Below are 20,205 nucleotides of genomic sequence, written 5' to 3'. Positions count from 1 at the left end.
CCTCGGGAAGGGTTCTTCGCTGCAGCTTAAACAAGCATCATCTGGGATGCTTATGGAAAGAGGCAGATGACCGCCTCCAAGAGGACAGACTTCGTGACCAAGCAGATCTGGCCCACGGCCTGGGAATAAGCATTTTGGTTGGTGGTCTCCAACTGGAGAGACACTGAATGGGGGATACACAGCTTAGCTGATCATCCCAGGCTGCCCTTGTTTCTTTCTCCCTTCTTATGACTGAGGTTCAGAGGAAGGGCCTCTATCCCAGCATTATGTTTCCCCGTCAAATATTTACCGAGGGCCTCTATGGCCAGACACTCTTAGAGCTGAGCATGTAGCAATGAACAAATCAGAGTGTCTTCCATCTTGGAGACTTTCTTTTGTGAACAGAGCTGCCATGAACATGCGGGTGCACGTGTCTTTTTCAAGGAAAGTTTTGTCCGGATAGGTGCCCGAGAGTGGGGTGGCTGGGTCACATGGTAGTTCTATGTATAGATGTCTAAGGTACCTCCATACCGACCTCCATGGTGGCTGTACCAGCTTACATTCCCCCCAACAGTGCAGGAGGGTTCCCTTTTCTCCACGCCCCTCCAGCATTGGTTATTTGTGGACTTATTAATGACGGCCACTCTGACGGGTGTGAGGTGCTATCTCATGGTGGTTTTGATTTGCATTTCTCTCATAATCAGGGATGTTGAGCTTTTTTTTTTCATGTGCTTGTTGGCCATCTGAATATCTTCCTTGGAGAAATGTCTATTCAGGTCTTTTGCCCATTTTTCCATTGGGTTGTTGGCTTTTTTTTGCATCTTGAAGACTTTCTTTCACTTAGTAATACGTACTCAAATTACTTACATATCTTTTTTTGTGTGTGTGTTTTAGGGCCGCACCTGGGGCATATGGAAGTTCCCAGGCTAGGGGTCGAATTGGAGCTGTAGCTGCTGGCCTACACCACAGCCCCAGCAACGCAGGATCTGAGTCTCGTCTTCGACCTACACCACAGCTCACGGCAACGCCAGATCCTTAACCCACGGAGCAAGGCCAGGGATGGAACCCGCAACCTCAGGGTTCCTAGTCGGCCTCATTTCCACTTCAGCCACAACGGGAACTCCTCAAATGACTTACATATCTTGACAGCTCTTTTCTTTTTAGCTCTGGATGATTGTCCTCTGTCTCGGGGTGTCACTCGGCTTGGTCATTCAGTGAAGGATGTCGTCGTTGCTTCCATGTTTTATCAATAAAGCTGCTAAAAATATGTGTAGGTTTTTGCGTGGACATAAGTTTCCACTATTTTTGTTTACTCCTTCGCTTATTTTTTTAAACTGTGGGACTATGAGTTTGAGAAAATCATGAAGAACCAACAACTGTTGGAGAATTCTGGAAGAAGTTCTGACAGGCTACAGGGGCCAAAGATAGAGACACTTCTGATGCAGTTCCTTTTTTTCGTCCTTTCAGATTTACTCAGCAAATGACTCAAACACCAGTAAACGAATGAAGAGGGGAAAAAAAGAAGAGAAAAAGAGGATTCACTGTCCAGTGACTTTCAAGAGTTGATTTCCTTGAGAAGGTATTTCCTGCTGTGTCTGTAGGCAGCCGGTCTTTACCCACCACTGCGTGCATGGGAGAGCGGGTGCAGCGCTGTCACAAAGGAGAGGTTTAGCATCACGCCCCATGCCAACCACCCACCTGTCTTCTTCCTCTGCAGCTTCTCTACCCACCTAGACTCAAGGGTGACGACTTCTGGGAACCTCAAATCTGGATGTAAAGTTGACAACAGAAAGATGAACAACCCAATAAACAAATTAGGCAAGAGATTTGAACAGGCGTTTCACAAAGATACCAATGGGCAACCAGCAATTGGAAAACCACTCACCAGGACTTCCTGTTGTGGCTCAGCCGGTTAAGAACCCGACGCGTATCCATGAGGGTGGGAGTTAAGTCTCCAGCCTCGCTCAGGGAATTAAGGATCTGGTGTTGCTGTGGCTGTGGTGTAGGCAGGCAGCTACAGCTCTGATTCGACCACTGCCCTGGGAACTTCTATAGGCCTCAGGTGTGGCTCTGAAAAGACAAAAAAACCCAGAAACTGCAAATTAGTATCCTGATGAGGCAGAGTTCCCCCTGGGGCACCATGGGTTAAGGAGCCAGTGTTGCCACTGCAGCGGCACAGGTTTGCTCCCTGGCCCAGGAACTCCCACCTGCCTCAGATGCAGCCAAAACACAAAAATAAAAAAAGACGGACACCTCCACATGTTAGCAGAGCTGTGGGGCAAGCAGCCGACATCGCCCTTGCCCATTAGCCGTGGAAGTTAAACATCGCTCAGCCTGTGACCCAACAGTTCCACTTCTAGATGTTTATCCGAGAGAAATGAAAACACGCTTACCAAAAAATATTTGTATAAAATGTTCATTGCAGCCCAGACTGGAAATAGTCTAGCGGTCCATCAAGGGGGCACCATCCAATGTAGTGTGACCACACGAGGGATGGCCAATCGGTGACAGAAGGAAAAAACTGCCCCCAAACATCCAGGCCTTTGCTGTGTTCATCCTGCTCTATTCATCCAACTCTCTGAGAACACAACTAGGTCACCCGGTGCTTGGAGTGGAACAGGGTGCCGTGGTAAGCTGGAAACCATAACAGGAACCCGAAGGGCACCGATCTCAGGCGAACAGTAAGAGAGAAAAATCCATGAGCTGGAAGCCCTCCAGCCTCCGTGGCAGCTATTCTCCTATAACGCCCCGAATCCTTGGTCCTGTGGTCATGCTTGCTCCTTATAGAATTCAACATGCAGGAACCCGTGTGCTGTGTGTGTGTGTTGTGTGTGTGTGGCCGCAGCATGCAGCGGTGTGATGTGGGCTCTCAGTTCCCAGACCAGGGATTGAACCTGAGCTGCTGCGGTGAAAGCAGAGGGGAGGCAAGGTAAGGATGCGGTGTTGTCCCTGCTGTGTGGCTCGGATCGCTGTGGTGTGAGGTTCGATTCCTTGCCCGGGAACTTCCACATGCCATGGGTACAGCCAAAAGAAAAAAAAAAAATCTTGGGTGGGGATGGAAGAAACTGGACCCCACTCTGTCTCAGGGTGAAATGACTTCCCTTTTCCACATCCGCTACACCTCCTGAAGCTACTTAGAGACCAGAGAAGGTGGGAGAATTCAACGTGGGAGGGCTGGAAAGAGAAAGACCATGGGGGCGTCTTTTGGACGCATTTCTCCCTTTCTTCCCTCCTTCCTTTGTCCTTCCTTTTTAGGGCCACTCATGCACCATATGGAAGATTCCAGGCTAAGTGCTGAATCAGAGCTGCAGCTGAGACCTACACCCCAGCCGCGGCCACGCCAGATCCGAGCCACCTCTGCGACCTACACTGCAACTCTCAGCAACGCCAGATCTTAACCCGCAGAGCGAGGCCAGGGATGGAACCTGTGTCCTCATGGGTACTAGGAGGGTTAGTAACCTGCTGAGCCACAGTGGGAACTCCCTGGAAGCATTTCTTTGCCCGCCTTTGGTGGAAGGTTGGGATATACCTCCTTCTGGGGTTCCCTGAATCCTGGAGGAGAGATATCAGGAAATGTGGAGACTGGCCGCGTGGAGACAGTCCTGCCCGACAGGGCAGCAGGGCAAAATTCAGCTGCTGGAGAAGCGACAGAGCCCCACAGTAATTGTGCCTTAAATTCCTCAACGTCTGGTGACTTGAACCCATCAGAGTCCCGTCGGGGGGGTTTGGCAGCCGTCTCCACGGGCTTCCCAGAGGTACAGGTTCTTCCCAGCTCACCATGCCACCCACTAAGATGTGGCCCTCGCTGTCTGACCCATGGGCAGGAGGGATTCCAGCATCAGGGTGGAGGAGCGAGGGCTCCTGGAGCTGCCGCAGGAGCTTTTCACCTGGACCCTATTGGCCAGAACCTAGTCACACGGCCACACCTAATTGCTCAGGTGGCTGAGACAAATGGTCTCGACTCTGCATCAGCAGGTACAGGCTAAAAACTGAACATTCCTCTCCTACAGAAGAAGGAAGGGGAAGAAGAGTGGAAAGTGGCAGCCAGCCAGCCTCTCGGCCACAGATGCACGGACAAAGGGAAACACACGTATTGAGCAAGCACCAAGCTCCTGGCATCGTGCTTAATATTTGATCTGTTAGTCACGTCTTCCCAGAACTATGCTCTGAGGAAGATACTGCCATCATATCGATGAGGAAACAAGCGCGGAGGCCTTGGGTGATTTGCCCAAAGTTGCGCAACTAGTAGAGTCTGGTGCTGGGACGGCCAGCTTTGTCCTGGACTGAATGTTGGGGACCCCTTCAATTCAAACGTCGAAGCCCTCACCCCCAATGTGAGGGCGCTGGGGGCGCGGCCTTTGCAGGCGGTGGGGCCTTTGGATGAGGTCTCGAGGGTGGGTTTCCCCTCAGGAGCGCCTTTGTTACCAGAGCGCTTTCCGTCTCTTGCCTCTGTCTCTCTTTCTCTCTCCACTTGGTGAGGACACAGTGAGGGTGCAGCCATCTCAAGCCAGGAGCATCTTCACTGAGAACCGAATCTGCTTGCACCATGACCTTGGGCTCCACAAGCTATGGTTTTTTTGTTTTTTGTTTCTTTAGGGCTCTACCTGCAGCATATGGAGATTCCCAAGCTAGGGGTCCAACTGGACCTGTAGCTGCCGGCCTACGCCAGAGCCATAGCAATGCAGGATCCAAGCTGCATATGTGACCTACACCAGAACTCACAGTAACGCCAGATCCCTTACCCACTGCGCAAGGGCAGGGATCGAACCTGCATCCTCATAGATGCTAGTCCGCTTTGTTTCCGCTGAGCCACAAGAGGAACTCCCTCGATCTGTGTTATTTTGTTATAGCAGCCCAAGCGGACCGAGGCTGACTTCAAGCTCTTCTCACTGCTTCCAGCTGCCTTGGGAGTCTAAGAGCAGTGGGTGGAAGGGGGGGCTATTTAGCCATCTTTTCCTTTTGTTCAGACTGGATCATTAGGCCAGGAAAGGAAGGAAGGGTTTGGAGGAAAAACAACTAGTAATTTTATTTTTAATTAAAAAAATTTTTTTAATTAAAATTTTTTTATTTTGTGTCTTTTTAGGGCCTCACCCTCGGCATATGGAAGTTCCCAGGCTAGGGGTCTAATCGGAGCTGTAGCTGCCAGCCTACACCACAGCCACAGCAACTTGGGATCTGAGCAACGTCTTCGACCTACGCCACAGGTCACGGCAACGCCAGATCCTTAACCCACTGAGCGGGGCCAGGGATCGAACCTGCAACCTCATGGTTCCTAGTTGGATTCTTTTCCACTGCGCCATGATGGGAACTCCTAGTAATTTTTAAAATACACATTTGCCTCCTTATTTTTAACACTTAGGGCGAGAGATGCAGATGGAGAGTGGGATGGCAACATTCTCGAGGGTCTGGTCCTTGCCAGAGATGAAAACAGTGGCCGTTCCTGAGAGGTGAGAGTCTAAGCGTTTGGGCAAGACCCTCCTACTGCCTCTGGATGTCCATTCTCCCATCCCACCCACCGAAGGCGGAGGATGGGCGAGAGCAGGGCTCCTCCTGCACTGGAATCCTTGGAGAGCTTTGCAAAGAGATTTTTTTCTTCACATGGGTATTTCCCACTTTCCTTCTTCCATAAGGTTCCAGAACCAGCAATTCTAGATATCAAGCTTTCTTGATAGCTTTTTAACTTTTAAAGTTTTGTTGCGGTTAGAATACTTAGCGTGAGTGCAGCCGTCTTAAAATTTTACGTGTACAAAGCATTGCTGTACAATGACGCACGGCAGAGCTCCAGAGATTTTTCACCCTTTTTTTTTTGTCTTTTGTCCTTTTAGGGCTGCACCTGCGGCATATGGAGGTTCCCAGGCTAGGGGTCGAATCGGGGCTGTAGCCATCGGCCTATGCCACAGCCACAGCAATGCCAGATCCAAGCCTCGCCTGCAACCCACACCACAGCTCACGGCAACGCCGGATCCTTAACCCACTGAGTGAGGCCAGGGATCGAACCTGCAACCTCATGGTTCCTAGTTGGATTCGTTTCTGATGCACCTTGATGGGAACTCCACCATTTTTTTTTTTTTTTTTCTGGCCGAACCCTGCAGCTTGAGGTAGTTCCCAGGCAGGGATTGAACCCCCGACACAGCAGTGACCTAAGCCACAGCAGTGACAACGCTGGATCCTGAACCCACTGTGCTACAAAGGAACTCCAAAACAAAATATTCTGAGTTTTGTTCAAATAAGATTTTTGAGGAGTTCTCATTGTAGCTCAGTGGTTACGAACCCGACTAGTAACCATCAGGATGTGGGTTTGATCCCTGGCCTAGCTCAGCGGTTAAGGAAGGATCCGGCATTGCCATGAGCTGTGGTGTAGGTCACAGATATGGCTCGGATCTGGCATTGCTGTGGCTGTGGCGTAAGGTGGCAGCTGCAGCTCCGATTCAACCACTCGCCTGGGAACTGTAGATGTGGCCCTAAAGAGACCCAAAAAAGGAGATTTTTGAACAGATTTATACAGCCTTCATTGTAGGAGTAGGTAAGCATCGCATCTAAGATAGCACGTCCATCTCTCAGCCTCAACCATTTACTCAGTAAATTAATTTTGTCTGCCTGCTACCAGTACAGGCGGTTCTAGAATGTTCTCGGACCATGCCTGGTTGCAAGGTTTAAACATGAGATTTATTTATTTGTTTATTTATTTTTAAACATCACAAGTAAGATCTTTTATGTGTCACCATTAAAGGTATGAATTTTAAACAGATTCTTGGACTGGGGGCTCAGATCCATCAGCTCGTTTGACTCGAGCACCTGTCTCCTCCTCATCCCCAGTCGCTTTTCCAGAACTGCTTCCATTCGCCATGTCGCTCCGTGAGGTTTCCTAATTCAAACTGGGGCTCCTTAGCATTTTCGCTTTTCTAACAAAGACAGCACGGCACGGGGCGGATACACAGACTGGTGAGCCTCTTCTGCGTCCTTTCCGGTGCGGTCAGGAATCGGTTTATTGACCGCCTCCTCCAAGTCCTTTGTTGGCACCTCTGAGTCACGATTTCCATCATCTTCTTCTGGATTTGGCGGACTTGATGGTGCTGGACCGTGGGGCGTTTTGTAGTAAAACCCACACAGAATAGACGAAGCAAATAACCACCGGTAGCCTTGTTATCAGCATGAGCGTCAGTCGTGGAACTCGGTCGGGCAGTTTTTGCCCCGAACATCCTCAGTGATCAGCTTGAATTTTCTAAATGCAACGTCATCATTCTGCAGACCAGCAAGGCTCAGACACACGACCCTTGAGGTCATCAGATGTGATTTTGTTTCCTTGAGTTCTCATGACTTGTGTTTTCCCAATTCCTTTTTTTTTTTTTTTTTTTTGCCTTTTTAGGGCCGCACTGGCAGCATATGGAAGGTCCCAGGCTAGGGGTTGAATCGGAGCTGCAAGTGTCGGCGTACACCACAGCCACAGCAATGCCGAACCCTTAACCCACTGAGCGAGGCCAGGGATCGAACCTGCATCCTCATGGATGCCAGTCAGATTCATTTCTGCTGCGCCACAACGGGAACTCCCATTATTTCTGATATTGACCGTAGCTGGTGCTTTCCCATTGGACCGATCTTTCTTAGAAAATGGGTCAACCACTTTCTTCTTGGCTCCCTTTTTGCCGCCTTTCATAGGCCCTTGTTCTTGCCATGAGCTGTGGTGTAGGTCGTAGATGTGGCTGGGATCCCAAGTTGCTGTGGCTCTGGCGTGGGCTGGCAGCTGTAGCTCTGATGTGACCCCTAGCCAGGGATCTTCCATATGCTACAGGTGCGGCCCTAAAAAAACCACAAAAAAGCAAAAAATAAGAAACAAACCAACCCCAAAAACCAAGAAACATAAAATATCAACAAATCAGATACAATATCTGAGAATAAACATAACAAGAAACATGCAAAACCTCCAGGAGGAAACCTTTGAAACATTCCCACGTGAAACTGGAAAGACATGCTCAGCCTCGGAAAGATACCCATTCTTCCGAAGGTAGCTTATAAGTTGAACATCCTCCAGATAAAAACAGCCAGAGGCATTTTTTTTTTTCTTCTGGAACTAGACATGCTGATTCTAAAGTTTACATTGAAAACAAACAAGCAAGAAGACCAGGACACACTGAGGAGGGAGGGCAGTTGGGAAGGAACAACCTGACCTGATGTCTTGACCTGCTGTGAAGCCTCATGAATCAGCCGGCAAAGGAGCACAGGCTCCTGGACAGACAGACAGAGCGAAGGGACAGAAGCCGAGACAGGTCCCTGCCACAGGCAACCTCAGTGTATAAAATGCATCCTCTTGAATCTGAGAGCTGACCATGGATCTTTTATTTTTTTTAGTTTTTATTTTATTTTTTTGTCTTTTTAGCGCCACACCCTCAGCACATGGAGGTTCCCAGGCTAGGGGTCGAATTGGAGCTGTAGCCGAGGGCCTACACCACAGTCACAGCAATGCCAGATCTGAGCCATATCTGTGACCTACACCACAGCTCACGGCAACACCAGATCCTTGATCCCACTGAGTGAAGCCAGGGATGGAACCCAAGTCCTCATGGATGCTAGTCGGGTTCGTTAACCAATGAGCCACGACGGGAACTGTGACAATGGATCTTTTAATAAATACTGACTGAACAAGTGGGTAGCCACACGGAAATTAAAAAAATCCAAGTGCTCACTCATCACCAGGATAAGCTTTAAATGGATCCAAGATTTAAATATTAAAAAGTGAAAAGGATGAATTCTTTTGCTCTCAATAAGAACAAGAGTTGTGTGTGGGCATAGGGTTGACTAGGAGTGGGCTGGACTCAGGTTGAATTACCGGGTGTGGGAGCTGGCATTGATTAACCCACACGGTCCTGAGCAATCCTCAGTTTCTTCCTTCCTTCCTTCCTTTCTTTTCTTTCTCTCTCTCTCTTTCTTTCTTTCTTTGTCTTTTTGTCATTTCTTGGGCCGCTCCTGCGGCATATGGAGGTTCCAAGGCCAGGGGTCTAATTGGAGCTGTAGCTGCTGACCTACACCAGAGCAACAGCAACGCAGGATCCAAGCCATGTCTGTGACCTACACCACAGCTCATGGCAACACGGGATCCTTAACCCACTGAACAAGGCCAGGGATCGAACCCAAAACCTCATGGTTCCCAGTCGGATTCTTTAACCACTGCGCCATGATGGGAACTCCCAATCCTCAGTTTCTTTTATCAGCCTAAGTTTCTTTCTTTTTTTGGCTGTGCCTGCTGCATATGGGAGTTTCCAGGTCAGGGATCAAATCCCAGCTGTAGCTTTGACCTGTGTCACAGCTTTTGCAATGCCAGTGAGAATTCCCTAAGTTTTATTTTTAATTTTTTAATTTTTAAAATTTATTTTTTTTTTCTGCTGTACAGCATGGGGACCAAGTTAGACATACGTGTATACATAATTTTTCCTCCCGTTGTTGTGTTGCAATGTAAGTATCTAGACATAGTTCTCAGTGCTACACAGCAGGATCTCATTGTAAATCCCTTCCAAGAGCAATAGTTTGCATCCGTTAACCCCAAGCTCCCGATCCCTCCCACTCCCTCTCTCTCCTCCCCAGCAGCCACAAGTCTATTCTCCAAGTCTATGATTTTCTTTTCTGTGGAAAGTTCATTTATGCCATATATTAGATTCCAGTTATAAGGTATTTATATATTATATGGTATTTATCTTTCTCTTTCTGACTTATTTCATTCAGTATGGGAGTCTCAAGTTCCATCCATGTTGCTGTAAATGGCATTATGTCGTTATTTTTTATGGATGAGTAGTACTCCATTGTGTATATATACCACATCTTCCTAATCCAATCGTCTGTCGATGGACATTTGGCTTGTTTCCATGTCTTGGCTATTGTGAGTAGAGCTGCAATGAACATGTGGGTGTATGTGTCTTTTTTAAGGAAAGTTTTGTCTGGATATAAAATATGCCCAAGAGTGGGACTGCTGGGTCATATGGTAGTTCAATGTATAGATTTCTAAGGTACCTCCATACTGTTCTGTGTAGTGGCTGTACCAGCTTACATTCCTGCCAACGATGCAGGAGGGTCCCCTTTTCTCCACACCCCCTCCAGCACTGGTTATTTGTGGACTTATTAATGATGGCCATTCTGACTGGAGTGAGGTGGTATCTCATGGTAGTTTTGATTTGCATTTCTCCAATAATAAGGGATACTGAGCATTTTTTTCATGTGCTTGTTGGCCATCTGTATAACTTCCTTGGAGAACAGTCTATTCAGGTCTTTTGCCCATTTTTCCATTGGGTGGTTGGCTTTTTTGCTGTTGAGTTGTATAAGTTGCTTGTATATTCTAGAGATTAAGCCCCTGTCCATTGCATCATTTGAAACTATTTTCTCCCATTCTGTAAGTTGACTTTTTGTTTTCTTTTTGGCTTCCTTTGCTGTGCAAAAGCTTGTCAGTTTGATTAGGTCCCATTGGTTTATTTGAGTTTTTTTTTTTTTTTGGTCTTTTTGCTATTTCTTGGGCCGCTCCCGCGGCATATGGAGGTTTGTTAACTACTGCGCCACGATGGGAACTCCTAAGTTTTATTTTTCAAAAATTTATTTTAAGAGTTCTCATCGTGGCTCAGCAGTAATGAACCCCACTAGTATCCATGAGGATGAGGGTTCGATCCCTGGCCTTGCCCAGTGGGGAAGGATCCTGTGTTGCTGTGGCTGTGGGGCAGGCCGGCGGCTATAGCTCTGATTGGACCCCTAGTCTGGGAACCTCCATATGCCTGGGTGTGGCCCTAAAAAGCAAAACAAATAAATAAATTTATTGAGGTATAGGTGATTTACAGTATTGCATTAATTTCTGCTGTATAGCAAGGGATTCAGTTATATATATATATATTTACATTCTTTTTCATATATATTTGGTGGGGTTTTTTTTTTAGGGCCGCACCCAAGGCATATGGAGGTTCCCAGGCTAGGGGTTGAGTCGGAGCTACAGCTACTGGCCTCCGCCACAGACGTAGCAACGTCAGATCGGAGCCACATCTGCGACCTACACCACAGCTCATGGCAACACTGGATCCTTTACCCACCGAGTGAGGCCGGGGATGGAACCCACATCCTCATGGATACTAGTGGGGTTGGTGGCTGCTGAGCCACAACGGGAACTCCTTCAGATAATGTTACATATCTTCCTTGATGAGGGGCCAGGACCCTGCGCCAAGGCTGCACTATTGTTTCTTGACACCCCCCCCCCATCTCTGCATCCCCTCCCTTCCCTAATGAGCAACTGTTTGAACCTGCAGTTTGGAAGGTCATGGAGGCTGCAGCTTATTCCCTAAAAACAAGAACATGGGGGGGCACAGGCTCGCGTGTCTAGCAGCCCCACAGGCTCCTGCTTGGTTTCAAGTTCCCTGTGCTGTAAGAGTAGAACTTTGTTTATCCAACAACCTCAGTTTCTTTCTTTTTTTTTTTTTTGGTCTTTTTGGGGCTGCACCCACGCCACAGTCACAGCAACTCAGGATCTGAACCGTATCTTCAACCTATACCACAGCTCGTGGCGATGCCAGATCCTTGACCGACTGAGCGAGGCCAGGGATTGAACCTGCGTCCTCACGGATGCTACTCACATTCATTTTTGCTGAGCCACAATGGGAACTCCAACCTCAGTTTCTTGACCTTTGGCTTCGAAAGGCAACTTGCTGAATATTACTGATGTTGTGATATGGTTACTAACCCTCAAAAGCATAGGAGGTGACCTGCGCTAGGCCACCCCAGAGTGTGGGTCCTAACCCTTGCTCCTGGCTGCAGAGAAGCTCAACCACCCCTGGGGACGAGGTCCCTGAGGCAGGGCACGGGGCTTGGTGGAAACAGGACGGGGTGTCCCAGGACAGGTCCAGGAGCCGTCCTGCATTTGGGGTTCGGGGACTGCCGTGGAGCCAGAGTTCACTGGGAGCTGGTCAGGAAAGGTTTCCCAGAGGACGCGGGTGTGTAAGGTCAGTTCCCATGTTGGGTTGGGGATTAGCAGACAAGCAGAGGGCAAGAGCGAGCTTGGCCTTGGATCGGAGAGAAAGGCGGATGCTGGCGAAAGCCGGACACACTCAGTGGGTTAAGAATCCGACCCCAGTGGCTTGGGTCCCTGTAGATGTGTGGGTTCAATCCCCAGCCTGGCACGGTGGGTTAAAGGCGCCAACATTGCTGGAGCTGCCACCTATGCTCAGATTTAATCCCTGGCCCAGGAACTTCCATTTGCACATGTGGCCATTAATAAAAAAAAAAAAGACGGTCGGGCGGCACCCTTCAGGCCCCCAAGCCCCTAGGCTGGCCCAGTTTCAAAACCAAAGAAAGAGCCCATCAACAGAGACAGCCACAGTTTAAGGGTCGGGGAGCTTACACGTCTGGAGCAAGGTCCTGGAGCCACACCCCACGTGCACAGCAGAGGACAGGCAGGAGGTGGTGGCAGTGGCCTTTGCTCCCGGGGGTTCACAGGGGAGGTTCCCAGTTATAGGGGGACTTGGTGGCAGGTTTGCTCATTAGTTGCCAGGGAAACCAGCAGAAGGGCACACCCCTCCCACCCCTTTAATGAGAACAATCTCTAGCTGGGCCTGGGGCAAGTAGGCAGGAAGGTCAGTCACACGTGTACAGGTGAAGCAGGCAGTGCTGGAGCAGGGGATGCACCGGGAGCAAGAGAACAGCCATCTTTTTGGGGGGAGGGGGGCTGCACATGCGGGACACGGAAGTTCCCAGGCTAAGGTCGAATTGGATCTGTAGCCGCCAGCCTACATCACAGTCACAGCGACACAGGATCCGAGCTGCGTCTGCACGACAGCTCATGGCAACGACAGATCCTTAACTCACTGAGCAAGATCGAACCCACATCCTGGTGGATCCTAGTCAGGTTCGTTACCACTGAGCCACGACGGGAACTCCTGAGAATAGCCATCTTGAGTGGCTTGACCATGCAGGCCAAAGAGGTTTTTTTTGTTTGTTTGTTTTGTCTTTTTGCCATTTCTTTGGCTGCTCCTGCGTCATATGGAGGTTCCCAGGCTACGGGTCGAATTGGAGCTGTAGCCACCGACCTACACCACAGCCACAGCAACTCGGGATCTGAGCCGCATCTGCAAACGACCCCACAGCTCACGGCAATGCCAGATCCTGAACCCACTGAGCAAGGCCAAGGATCGAACCTGCAACCTCAGGGTTCCTAGTCAGAGTCGTTAACCACTGAGCCATGACAGGAACGCCCAGGCCAAAGAGTTGAATGGGACCAGGCTCAGACTGTCAAAGGCCTTGAGTGCCAGGGTCGTGACCAGCACTGGTCTCATTGCCTTAAATAACTTGTAAGACCTCCCGCTGGATCCTCAGGCCAACCGAGCCACATGAACTTGGGTTTTTCCCTTTTCTTTTCTTTTTTGGCCGCCCCCCCAGCATATGGAGTTCCCGGACCAGGGACCAGATCCAAGTTGCAGATGCAACCTTTGCTGCTACTGTGGCAACACCAGATCCTTAACCCGCTGTGCTAGGTGGGGGATCACGGCTGCATCCCAGCGCTCCGGCGAGTCTGCTGATCCCACTTGCCAGAGCGAGAGCTTCTGGGCTTGTGTTTTAAGCAGATGGGTGAAGGGATCAGAGGTTAAGGGCCCTGCCCAAGGTCACAGGGCTCCAAATAAAGCCATGAGTCTCCTGACTCCAAGCTGCCTTTCTCTGACCTCACAGCACGGCTGAGGGTCAGGAGCCTGCCCTTTGTCCTCCCAGCAACCGGGCAGCTGGGGAAGGCCTCTCGGCAGAAGAGAGAAGGCAGACACGTGGGACAGTTTGGGGACAACGGGGATCTGCTGGGGAAGAGACAGGACGGAGGCTGGGGGGCACGTCCTGGACACCCGGCCGCCCCAACACGGCCCTGATTTGCCTCCTGCCTCCCTGGCCTCCTCTTCTCTTTTGCTGCTTCCTCCTCTTTCCTGTCCAGTCCTCAGGGCTCGGCCCTGCCTTCTGTCCGCTTCCCTAAGGGACTGTGGGTGAGCTCTTACCCAGGGCAGGGGGCTTTGGGGCCCCCTCCACACCCACCACCCCGAGCCGAGTGCCTGGCTCACATTCGCTTTCTGAGTTTCAGGTGAACAGGTCAAGAGTCTTAGGTCGTCGGATTGAACGAGGTCCGACTGCATAGGACAGGGAACCATGTTCGAAACCCTGTGATAAACTGCAATGGAAATACCCCTCCTTTCTCTTGGCCCCAGGTCTGGCCAACCTGGCCTCCTCTGCGTGGCTCACATCAGCCAGCTCCTCTCTCCTCTCCCTGCCGCCCCCCTTGCTCACCAGGACAACTGCAGCGTGGCTCCTTTCTGCACTGTTCTAGCCAAACAGGGCTCGGTCTGCTCCTCTGCTTCAAATCCTTCAGGGGACGTCTCTTACAGCCTTGCTGGGGAGTGTTCTCAGCAGCCAAGAGTGGAGACAAAGCCAAATGCCCATCCTTGTCCCGAGGGATAAACGCCATGCGGTGTCTCCATGCCAGGCAGTGTTATCATCTGGCCAGTAGAAGGAGCGAGGTACCGATTCTTGCCACCACAGGGATGAGCCTTGGAAATACTGAGCAAGAGAAGCCCGCCACAAAAGGCCACGTGTGATATGATCCCATTTATAGGAAATGTCCAGAGGAGGCAAATCCAGAGACAGAAAGTAGATTGGTGGCTGTCAGGGGCTGGGAGGGCCTGGGGGAAAATGGCCAGTACCTGATAATGGCTACGCTTTTCTTTTTTAGGGCTGCACCTGCAACATATGGAAGTTCCCAGGCTAGGGGTCAAATCAAAGCTGCAGCTGCCGGTCTACACCACGGCCACAGCAACTCGGGATCCGAGCATGTCTTCGACCTACACCACAGCTCACAGCAACGTCGGATCCTTAACCCACTGAGTGAGGTCAGGGATCGAACCTGCATCATCATGGATGCTATTTGGATTCGTTTCCGCTGCGCCACGAGGGGAACTCCCTGCACAGTTTCTTTCTGAAGTGATTAAAATGTTCTAGGAGTTCCCATCGTGGCGCGGTGGTTAACAAATCCGACTAGGAACCATGAGATTGTGGGTTCGATCCCTGGCCTCGCTCAGTGGGTTGAGGATCCGACGTTGCTGTGAGCTGTGGTGTAGGTCGAAGACATGGCTTGGATCCCGAGTTGCGGTGGCCGTGGTGTAGACTGGCAGCTGCAGCTCTGATGCAAGTCTCAGGCCAGGGGTTGAATTGGAGCTGCAGCTGCCAGCCTACACCACAGCCACCACAACGCGGGATCCAAGCCATGTCTGTGACCTACATACACCACAGCTCATGGCAACGCTGGATCCTTAACCCACTGGGCGAAGCCAGGGATTGAACCCGAGTCCTCATGGATACTAGTCTGGTTACTGAGCCACAACGGGAGCTCCTTAACCAGTCTCCTGACACTGTGCTCCTTCCCACCTCCTCTGCCAACACCACACTGCCTGCTGCATGCGTCCCATTCAAAACAATCGCCCCCCCAAGACCTGGTTCAGTCCCCTTGGCCTCCATCCCCCCACCGACTGTGCTGTTTTGTACTTCCCATTGGAAATTCTCTGCCCATCAGTGCAAGAATCACACCCCCAGGAAGGCGCTGGCATCGGGTACAGACGCCTGAAGTGGGTAATTTCCAGCTTCAGGATGAGTCAGGGCAGTGATGCTGGCTGTGTAGGAGGAAAAGGGGTGGCTGACGGTCTGGGGGTGGACAGAATGGGCTCTAACTACAATTCCAGCCTGAACACCACACACCCCAGAAGAGAAGTTTGCCCCGAAAGTCGCTCCCAGTAAACCTGAAAGGGGGTGCTGGGTGCTCTCTGGTTCCCCAGCACAGGGCGGGGCGGGGGGGGCAGAGCAGGACCAGCGCTGAATGTCCGCGCACTCAGGACACTCTGGGTTTCTTTTCTTTGGCATGTGGAGGTTCGAACCTGCGCCCGGTGGCAATGCCAGGTCCTTAACCCACTGCGCCACCAGAGAACTCCTCTCCAGCTCTTTCGAAGTGAGGGCAGCCTGGAGGGCGAGCCTGTCCCCCACCCCCCCATCCCGCCCCGGCCCGAGGGTGAGGGGGAACAGTCTGCGAGGACGTGGACGCACCCTCTCCTTGCTCTTCTGTGAAAAGGAGGGCTCAGATCAGATCTGGGGAATGTGCGTAAGATGCAAATCGAGTGTCTTAGGGGTTACAAGGATTTCCCATGTGAGCAGACACAATTCCACTCTCGCTGGCACTTTGGAAAAGCAAAGTGTTCCGACTTAAAGGTCAGCTACTCTGAGCAGGTCGGGGGGACAAGGGTGGAGGGAAGGCAGGCCTCCGTGCCCACCCCTTCTTCCTCCTCCTCCGGTTTGAGGATGAGCGAGGATGAGACCATTCCAAACTCCCAGGTCACCGAGGATGAAGACGTCAGGAGGGCTGCTCGCAAGGGCACGTGCTGTGAGGGAGCCGCGCGGCCACGCGCCGGCCTGCGCTTTCAGCCGAAGGCCGCTGAGCTGTCCCCCCAGATCCCACGGCGGAGTCTCCCCAAAGGCGCTCCCACCCAGACGCCTCCCCAGCAATGACAGAGCCAGGGGCGAAGGGGGATTCGGTCGCCAAGGAACTTGTGACCCACGTGCTTGTGCAAAAGCAGTCGTTTTTCCCATTATTTCTGATGCTATTCTGAGGCCATGAGTCAAACGGAGCAAAAAGCCTCTGGGAGGCTGACAGTCACTGCCTTGACCGCCCTGTTCTGGAAACTTCTGCTCAGCTTTGGAGGAGCCAGCCTGGGTGAGCCGAGCCCCAAAGCCTCCAGCAGGGCGGCGCCGGTAAGGCTCCTTCTCGCCGTCCCAGCGGAGACGGGCAGCCCCTCCCGTCCAAGCAGGGCAGTCACTCGGGAGGGAGTTCCCGCCGTGGCTCAGTGGTTATTGAACCCGACTAACATTCATGAGGATGTGGGTCTGATCCCCGGCCTCACTCAGTGGGTTAAGGATCCCGCGTTGCTGTGGCTGTGGCGGAGGCCAGCAGCGACAGTTCTGATTGGACCCCCAGCCTGGGACCCTCCATATGCTGTGGGTTCGGCCCTAAAAAGACAAAAACAAACAAACAAACAAAAAAAACCCCAGACAGACCTGGATTAAGAACACAAGTGGGATTGTGTGTGTCCTTGCTCTAAACACATCCTAGTTGGCCCCGTGCAGCCAGTGCTGTGGGTGGTGAAGCAGGCGCGGTCCCACCCCAAGCCGCTTCCACTCAGCTCCTTGTGTCCCTCTGTCCTTTATTTAGGTGGAGGGAGGGCACGAGAACGGAGCCAGCCAAGGCCCTTGTCCTCGCAAGCCCTGGGTCCAGACCAGTTTCCAAAGCGTGGCCTGTGGCTTCTGTCAGAAACACAGGGTGTGGCCTGGGAACCGGAGCCCAGGGATTCTGGTGAACTCTGATGTGGGTGTCACCCCTCCAGGGGCCCAGCGAGCCCCATGCGCCCCCCCAAGGAGTGAGGCAGAGTCGGAACGTGTCCTGACTCCCTGACAGAGTCCTTTTAAGTTTCTACTTTAAGGCGAGAGGGAATAAAGGAAAAGATACCGAGTGAAGAATTCATTGTATGTTTATTATTCACAGTTAATCACTACCTACCAAATGCTATCCGCGGAGTTAAAGGATTAAGTACATAGGTCTTTTTATTTAAACACTGATTTTCTTTTAAATATATACACACAAAACTTAGTTCTGCAAGGCTTCATGATATACACCAATTCCAAAATAAAACAATCAAATGGTCCAGGTGCAGAATGCCAGCGATTCCTTTTATCATCAGCGAGGAAGGAGCAGCGAGCGGAGGGGGCGGGAAGAGGCGGGCGCTCCGTCCAGGGGAGCAGCCTCCTGGGCCTCCGAGCCCTTGGGGCCAAGTCCGTCCCCATAACCAGAGTCCAGGGGAGATGCTGACCGTCCGCCTGAGAAGCCAAGGCCGTCGCCAACACCCAGCAGCCCCGTTTTTGTCGTGGGAAGGGAACGCGGCGGAGCGGGGGGAGAGGAAGTTACAGGCACATCACTAGGAGGGACAAGAAGCCGACAGGAGACGACAGAAAGAGCTTTGCCACGGACTCAGACGTGCGAGCTTCCCGTCCACCTGTCCCTGCGTCCCGGAGACATTTCCTTTTCAGGGGCGTGGGTGGAGCGGCTGCGGGCAGAGCCTGCTGTGAACGGAGACGGGAGAAACCACCCGACTGCTCCTTGCGCGCTGCCCTGAGCTCACCTGGGCAGCTCAGGGAGGGGACACAAGGGGGTGAAAGCCTAGCTTTCAGAGCAAGAAAAACCACGGGAAAACTCTCATTTTCCCTCCCAGCGTAGGAGGATGGCAGAACCGGATATGGCTTCGCCGTCTCAGGCTTTCCTGCGTTTGAAACTTGCTGACTCCAGAGGCTGGCGTCGGGGGGTGTCTGGGGCCAAGGAGGGGCGGGCAACACCTGAGAGCACAAGGTCAGGGACCCTGAGCCCCTTTCAGCCAGATCTGGTCAGATGTGGGGAGGCTGGGCCCCGGCCACTCTGCACCCCGGGCAGCGACTCCAGACGGCAGGGCTCCGGCTCCCTGAACCTGCGGGGCCACAAGAATTAAAGCTGAGCCTCCGAGACTCCGGCTGCGCACAGGCAGGACGCCCACACCTTCCCGCGTCTCCTGTCTCTACCCTGCCTTCCCCTCCCCCTGGGGAAAAATATTTACACAGAGTAGGAGACAAATTGGCTGACTGTCTTTAACTTATTTTAAAACAAAACAAATAAAAAACACCACTCATAAGCAACCCTTGAAATAAGGCAAAAGGCACTATGAAAAACATGCTCAAAACACCACTTGGAGGGAAAACCACGTGGAAAGGGACACAGGTTAGGGCCCGGCTCGCAGGAAGCCCCGAGAGGTGCCACCCCCTCCGCCACCCTAGTCCACGCCCACACGTGGGGTGGGCTGGGAGGGGGCCGGCCCTGCTCCCCCCGCTCCCCGGGCAGAAACTGAGCAGCACGGGCCTCCGGCTCCCGCCCACTGTCCGAGTGCACAGGCGGGACATGGAAGCGGCTGTTCTTCTTTCTGTTGTTCCAGCTAAAACAGACATTTTGCATAGAGAAAATATCAGCCCACGTGGTTTCTTTTCTTTTATTATTGGCAACAGCTAGGACTATATGCGGCATTGAACGTCATGCACTGATGGACAGAAGAGAAAAAGGATGAAAAAAAGGACAAAGGAGGAGGAGGAGCAGCGGTGAAAATTTGTAATAAAAACTCTTTTCTTAATTTATAGGTAAGTTTTGGCATTATATCCAACGCCCCCGCCCACCCCCCCCCGAGTTCCAACCAAAGTGAGAGGGTCACCAGGTGACCCAGCCAGGGGTTCCGAGCTCCCTCACAGGCTGCTGTTAGAGGCAGCTCATGGATTTAATTCTTTTGCACGTGTTTAAAATTCTTCACTTTCTTTAAATAATCTTCTCTTGACTCTTAGACGTTCCGGTTCACAGGGGTGACGTAATTGCGCGGAAACATGCCGGTCTGCCCGTGGCAAGCCCCCTTCCACCAGTTGGGGTCCGAGTTATCCATGACATGGATAAAGTCTCCCCGACGGAAGCCCAGCTCGCCATCCTCCTGGGGGTCAAAGTCAAAGAGGGCCTGGACGTATGTCGGTTGCTGCAGAGAGGCAGGGAGAAAACACATTGCATTCCCGACGGCGGCCAGCCCCTCGCGCTGGTGACGGGAACCCGAGGTGTGCCAGCCTTGCCACATGACCTGAAATAACCCCTCCTTCCGCCTCCCCTCTCCACCAGTTCTTCCAGAGCCTTGGTGGACCCCAGGTGGGTGGACTCTTTCAGCCACAGCAACACGAGAATGTACCCAGGGCGGCCAGCTGTGCAGGGCATCGAGCAGAGGGCAGCAAGTCCAGCTTTAAGGGGAGAGAACTTCAGAAACAGCCAGCGGGGCTTCGTTTACAATCCCAGAGGTGCAGAAGTTTTACTTCCTATCACCTTAACACTTATAAAATCCTTCGGGTTTTATGGTCAGAGGCTAAGAGCTTGAATGAAGTGCGGTGGTGCCCACCAGAACACAGGACAGCGAACACAGGACTGAGGGGACCCCGCCCGTCACACGCCTGATCTTCCCCGCAGCTCAGTGCCAGGGAACGGCTACCTGAGGGTGTGTTCAAGCGTACCTTAGAGACCCAAGGCTTCAGGGAAGCAGCCTCTGGAGGGGGCAAGACTATTATTTTTTGTTTCAAACTTCAAATCTTTAACACGAA

At 51.8% G+C, this 20,205-nt stretch overlaps 1 protein-coding gene and 1 pseudogene across 1 annotated transcript in view; both read right to left on the bottom strand.

Moving 5' to 3' along the window:
- Window positions 1-6,718: 6,718 nt before the first annotated feature.
- LOC125115000 (40S ribosomal protein S3a-like) lies at window positions 6,719-7,633 on the bottom strand (annotated as a pseudogene).
- A 9,883-nt stretch (window positions 7,634-17,516) lies between these two features.
- Window positions 17,517-20,205, bottom strand: part of GRB2 (growth factor receptor bound protein 2) — a 70,518-nt gene continuing 67,829 nt past the window's right edge. Inside the window, exon 6 of the mRNA XM_047757631.1 lies at window positions 17,517-19,598. Coding sequence (XP_047613587.1) covers window positions 19,413-19,598 — 186 coding nt within the window. The 3' untranslated portion in view covers window positions 17,517-19,412. The remainder of the gene's footprint in view (window positions 19,599-20,205) is intronic.

The sequence above is a fragment of the Phacochoerus africanus genome, chromosome 14 (genome assembly GCF_016906955.1).
Source record: "Phacochoerus africanus isolate WHEZ1 chromosome 14, ROS_Pafr_v1, whole genome shotgun sequence".
NCBI classification, from domain to species: Eukaryota; Metazoa; Chordata; class Mammalia; order Artiodactyla; family Suidae; genus Phacochoerus; species Phacochoerus africanus.
Note: the sequence above shows the minus strand (reverse complement) of the source record. Positions and strands in the feature narration are given on the sequence as shown.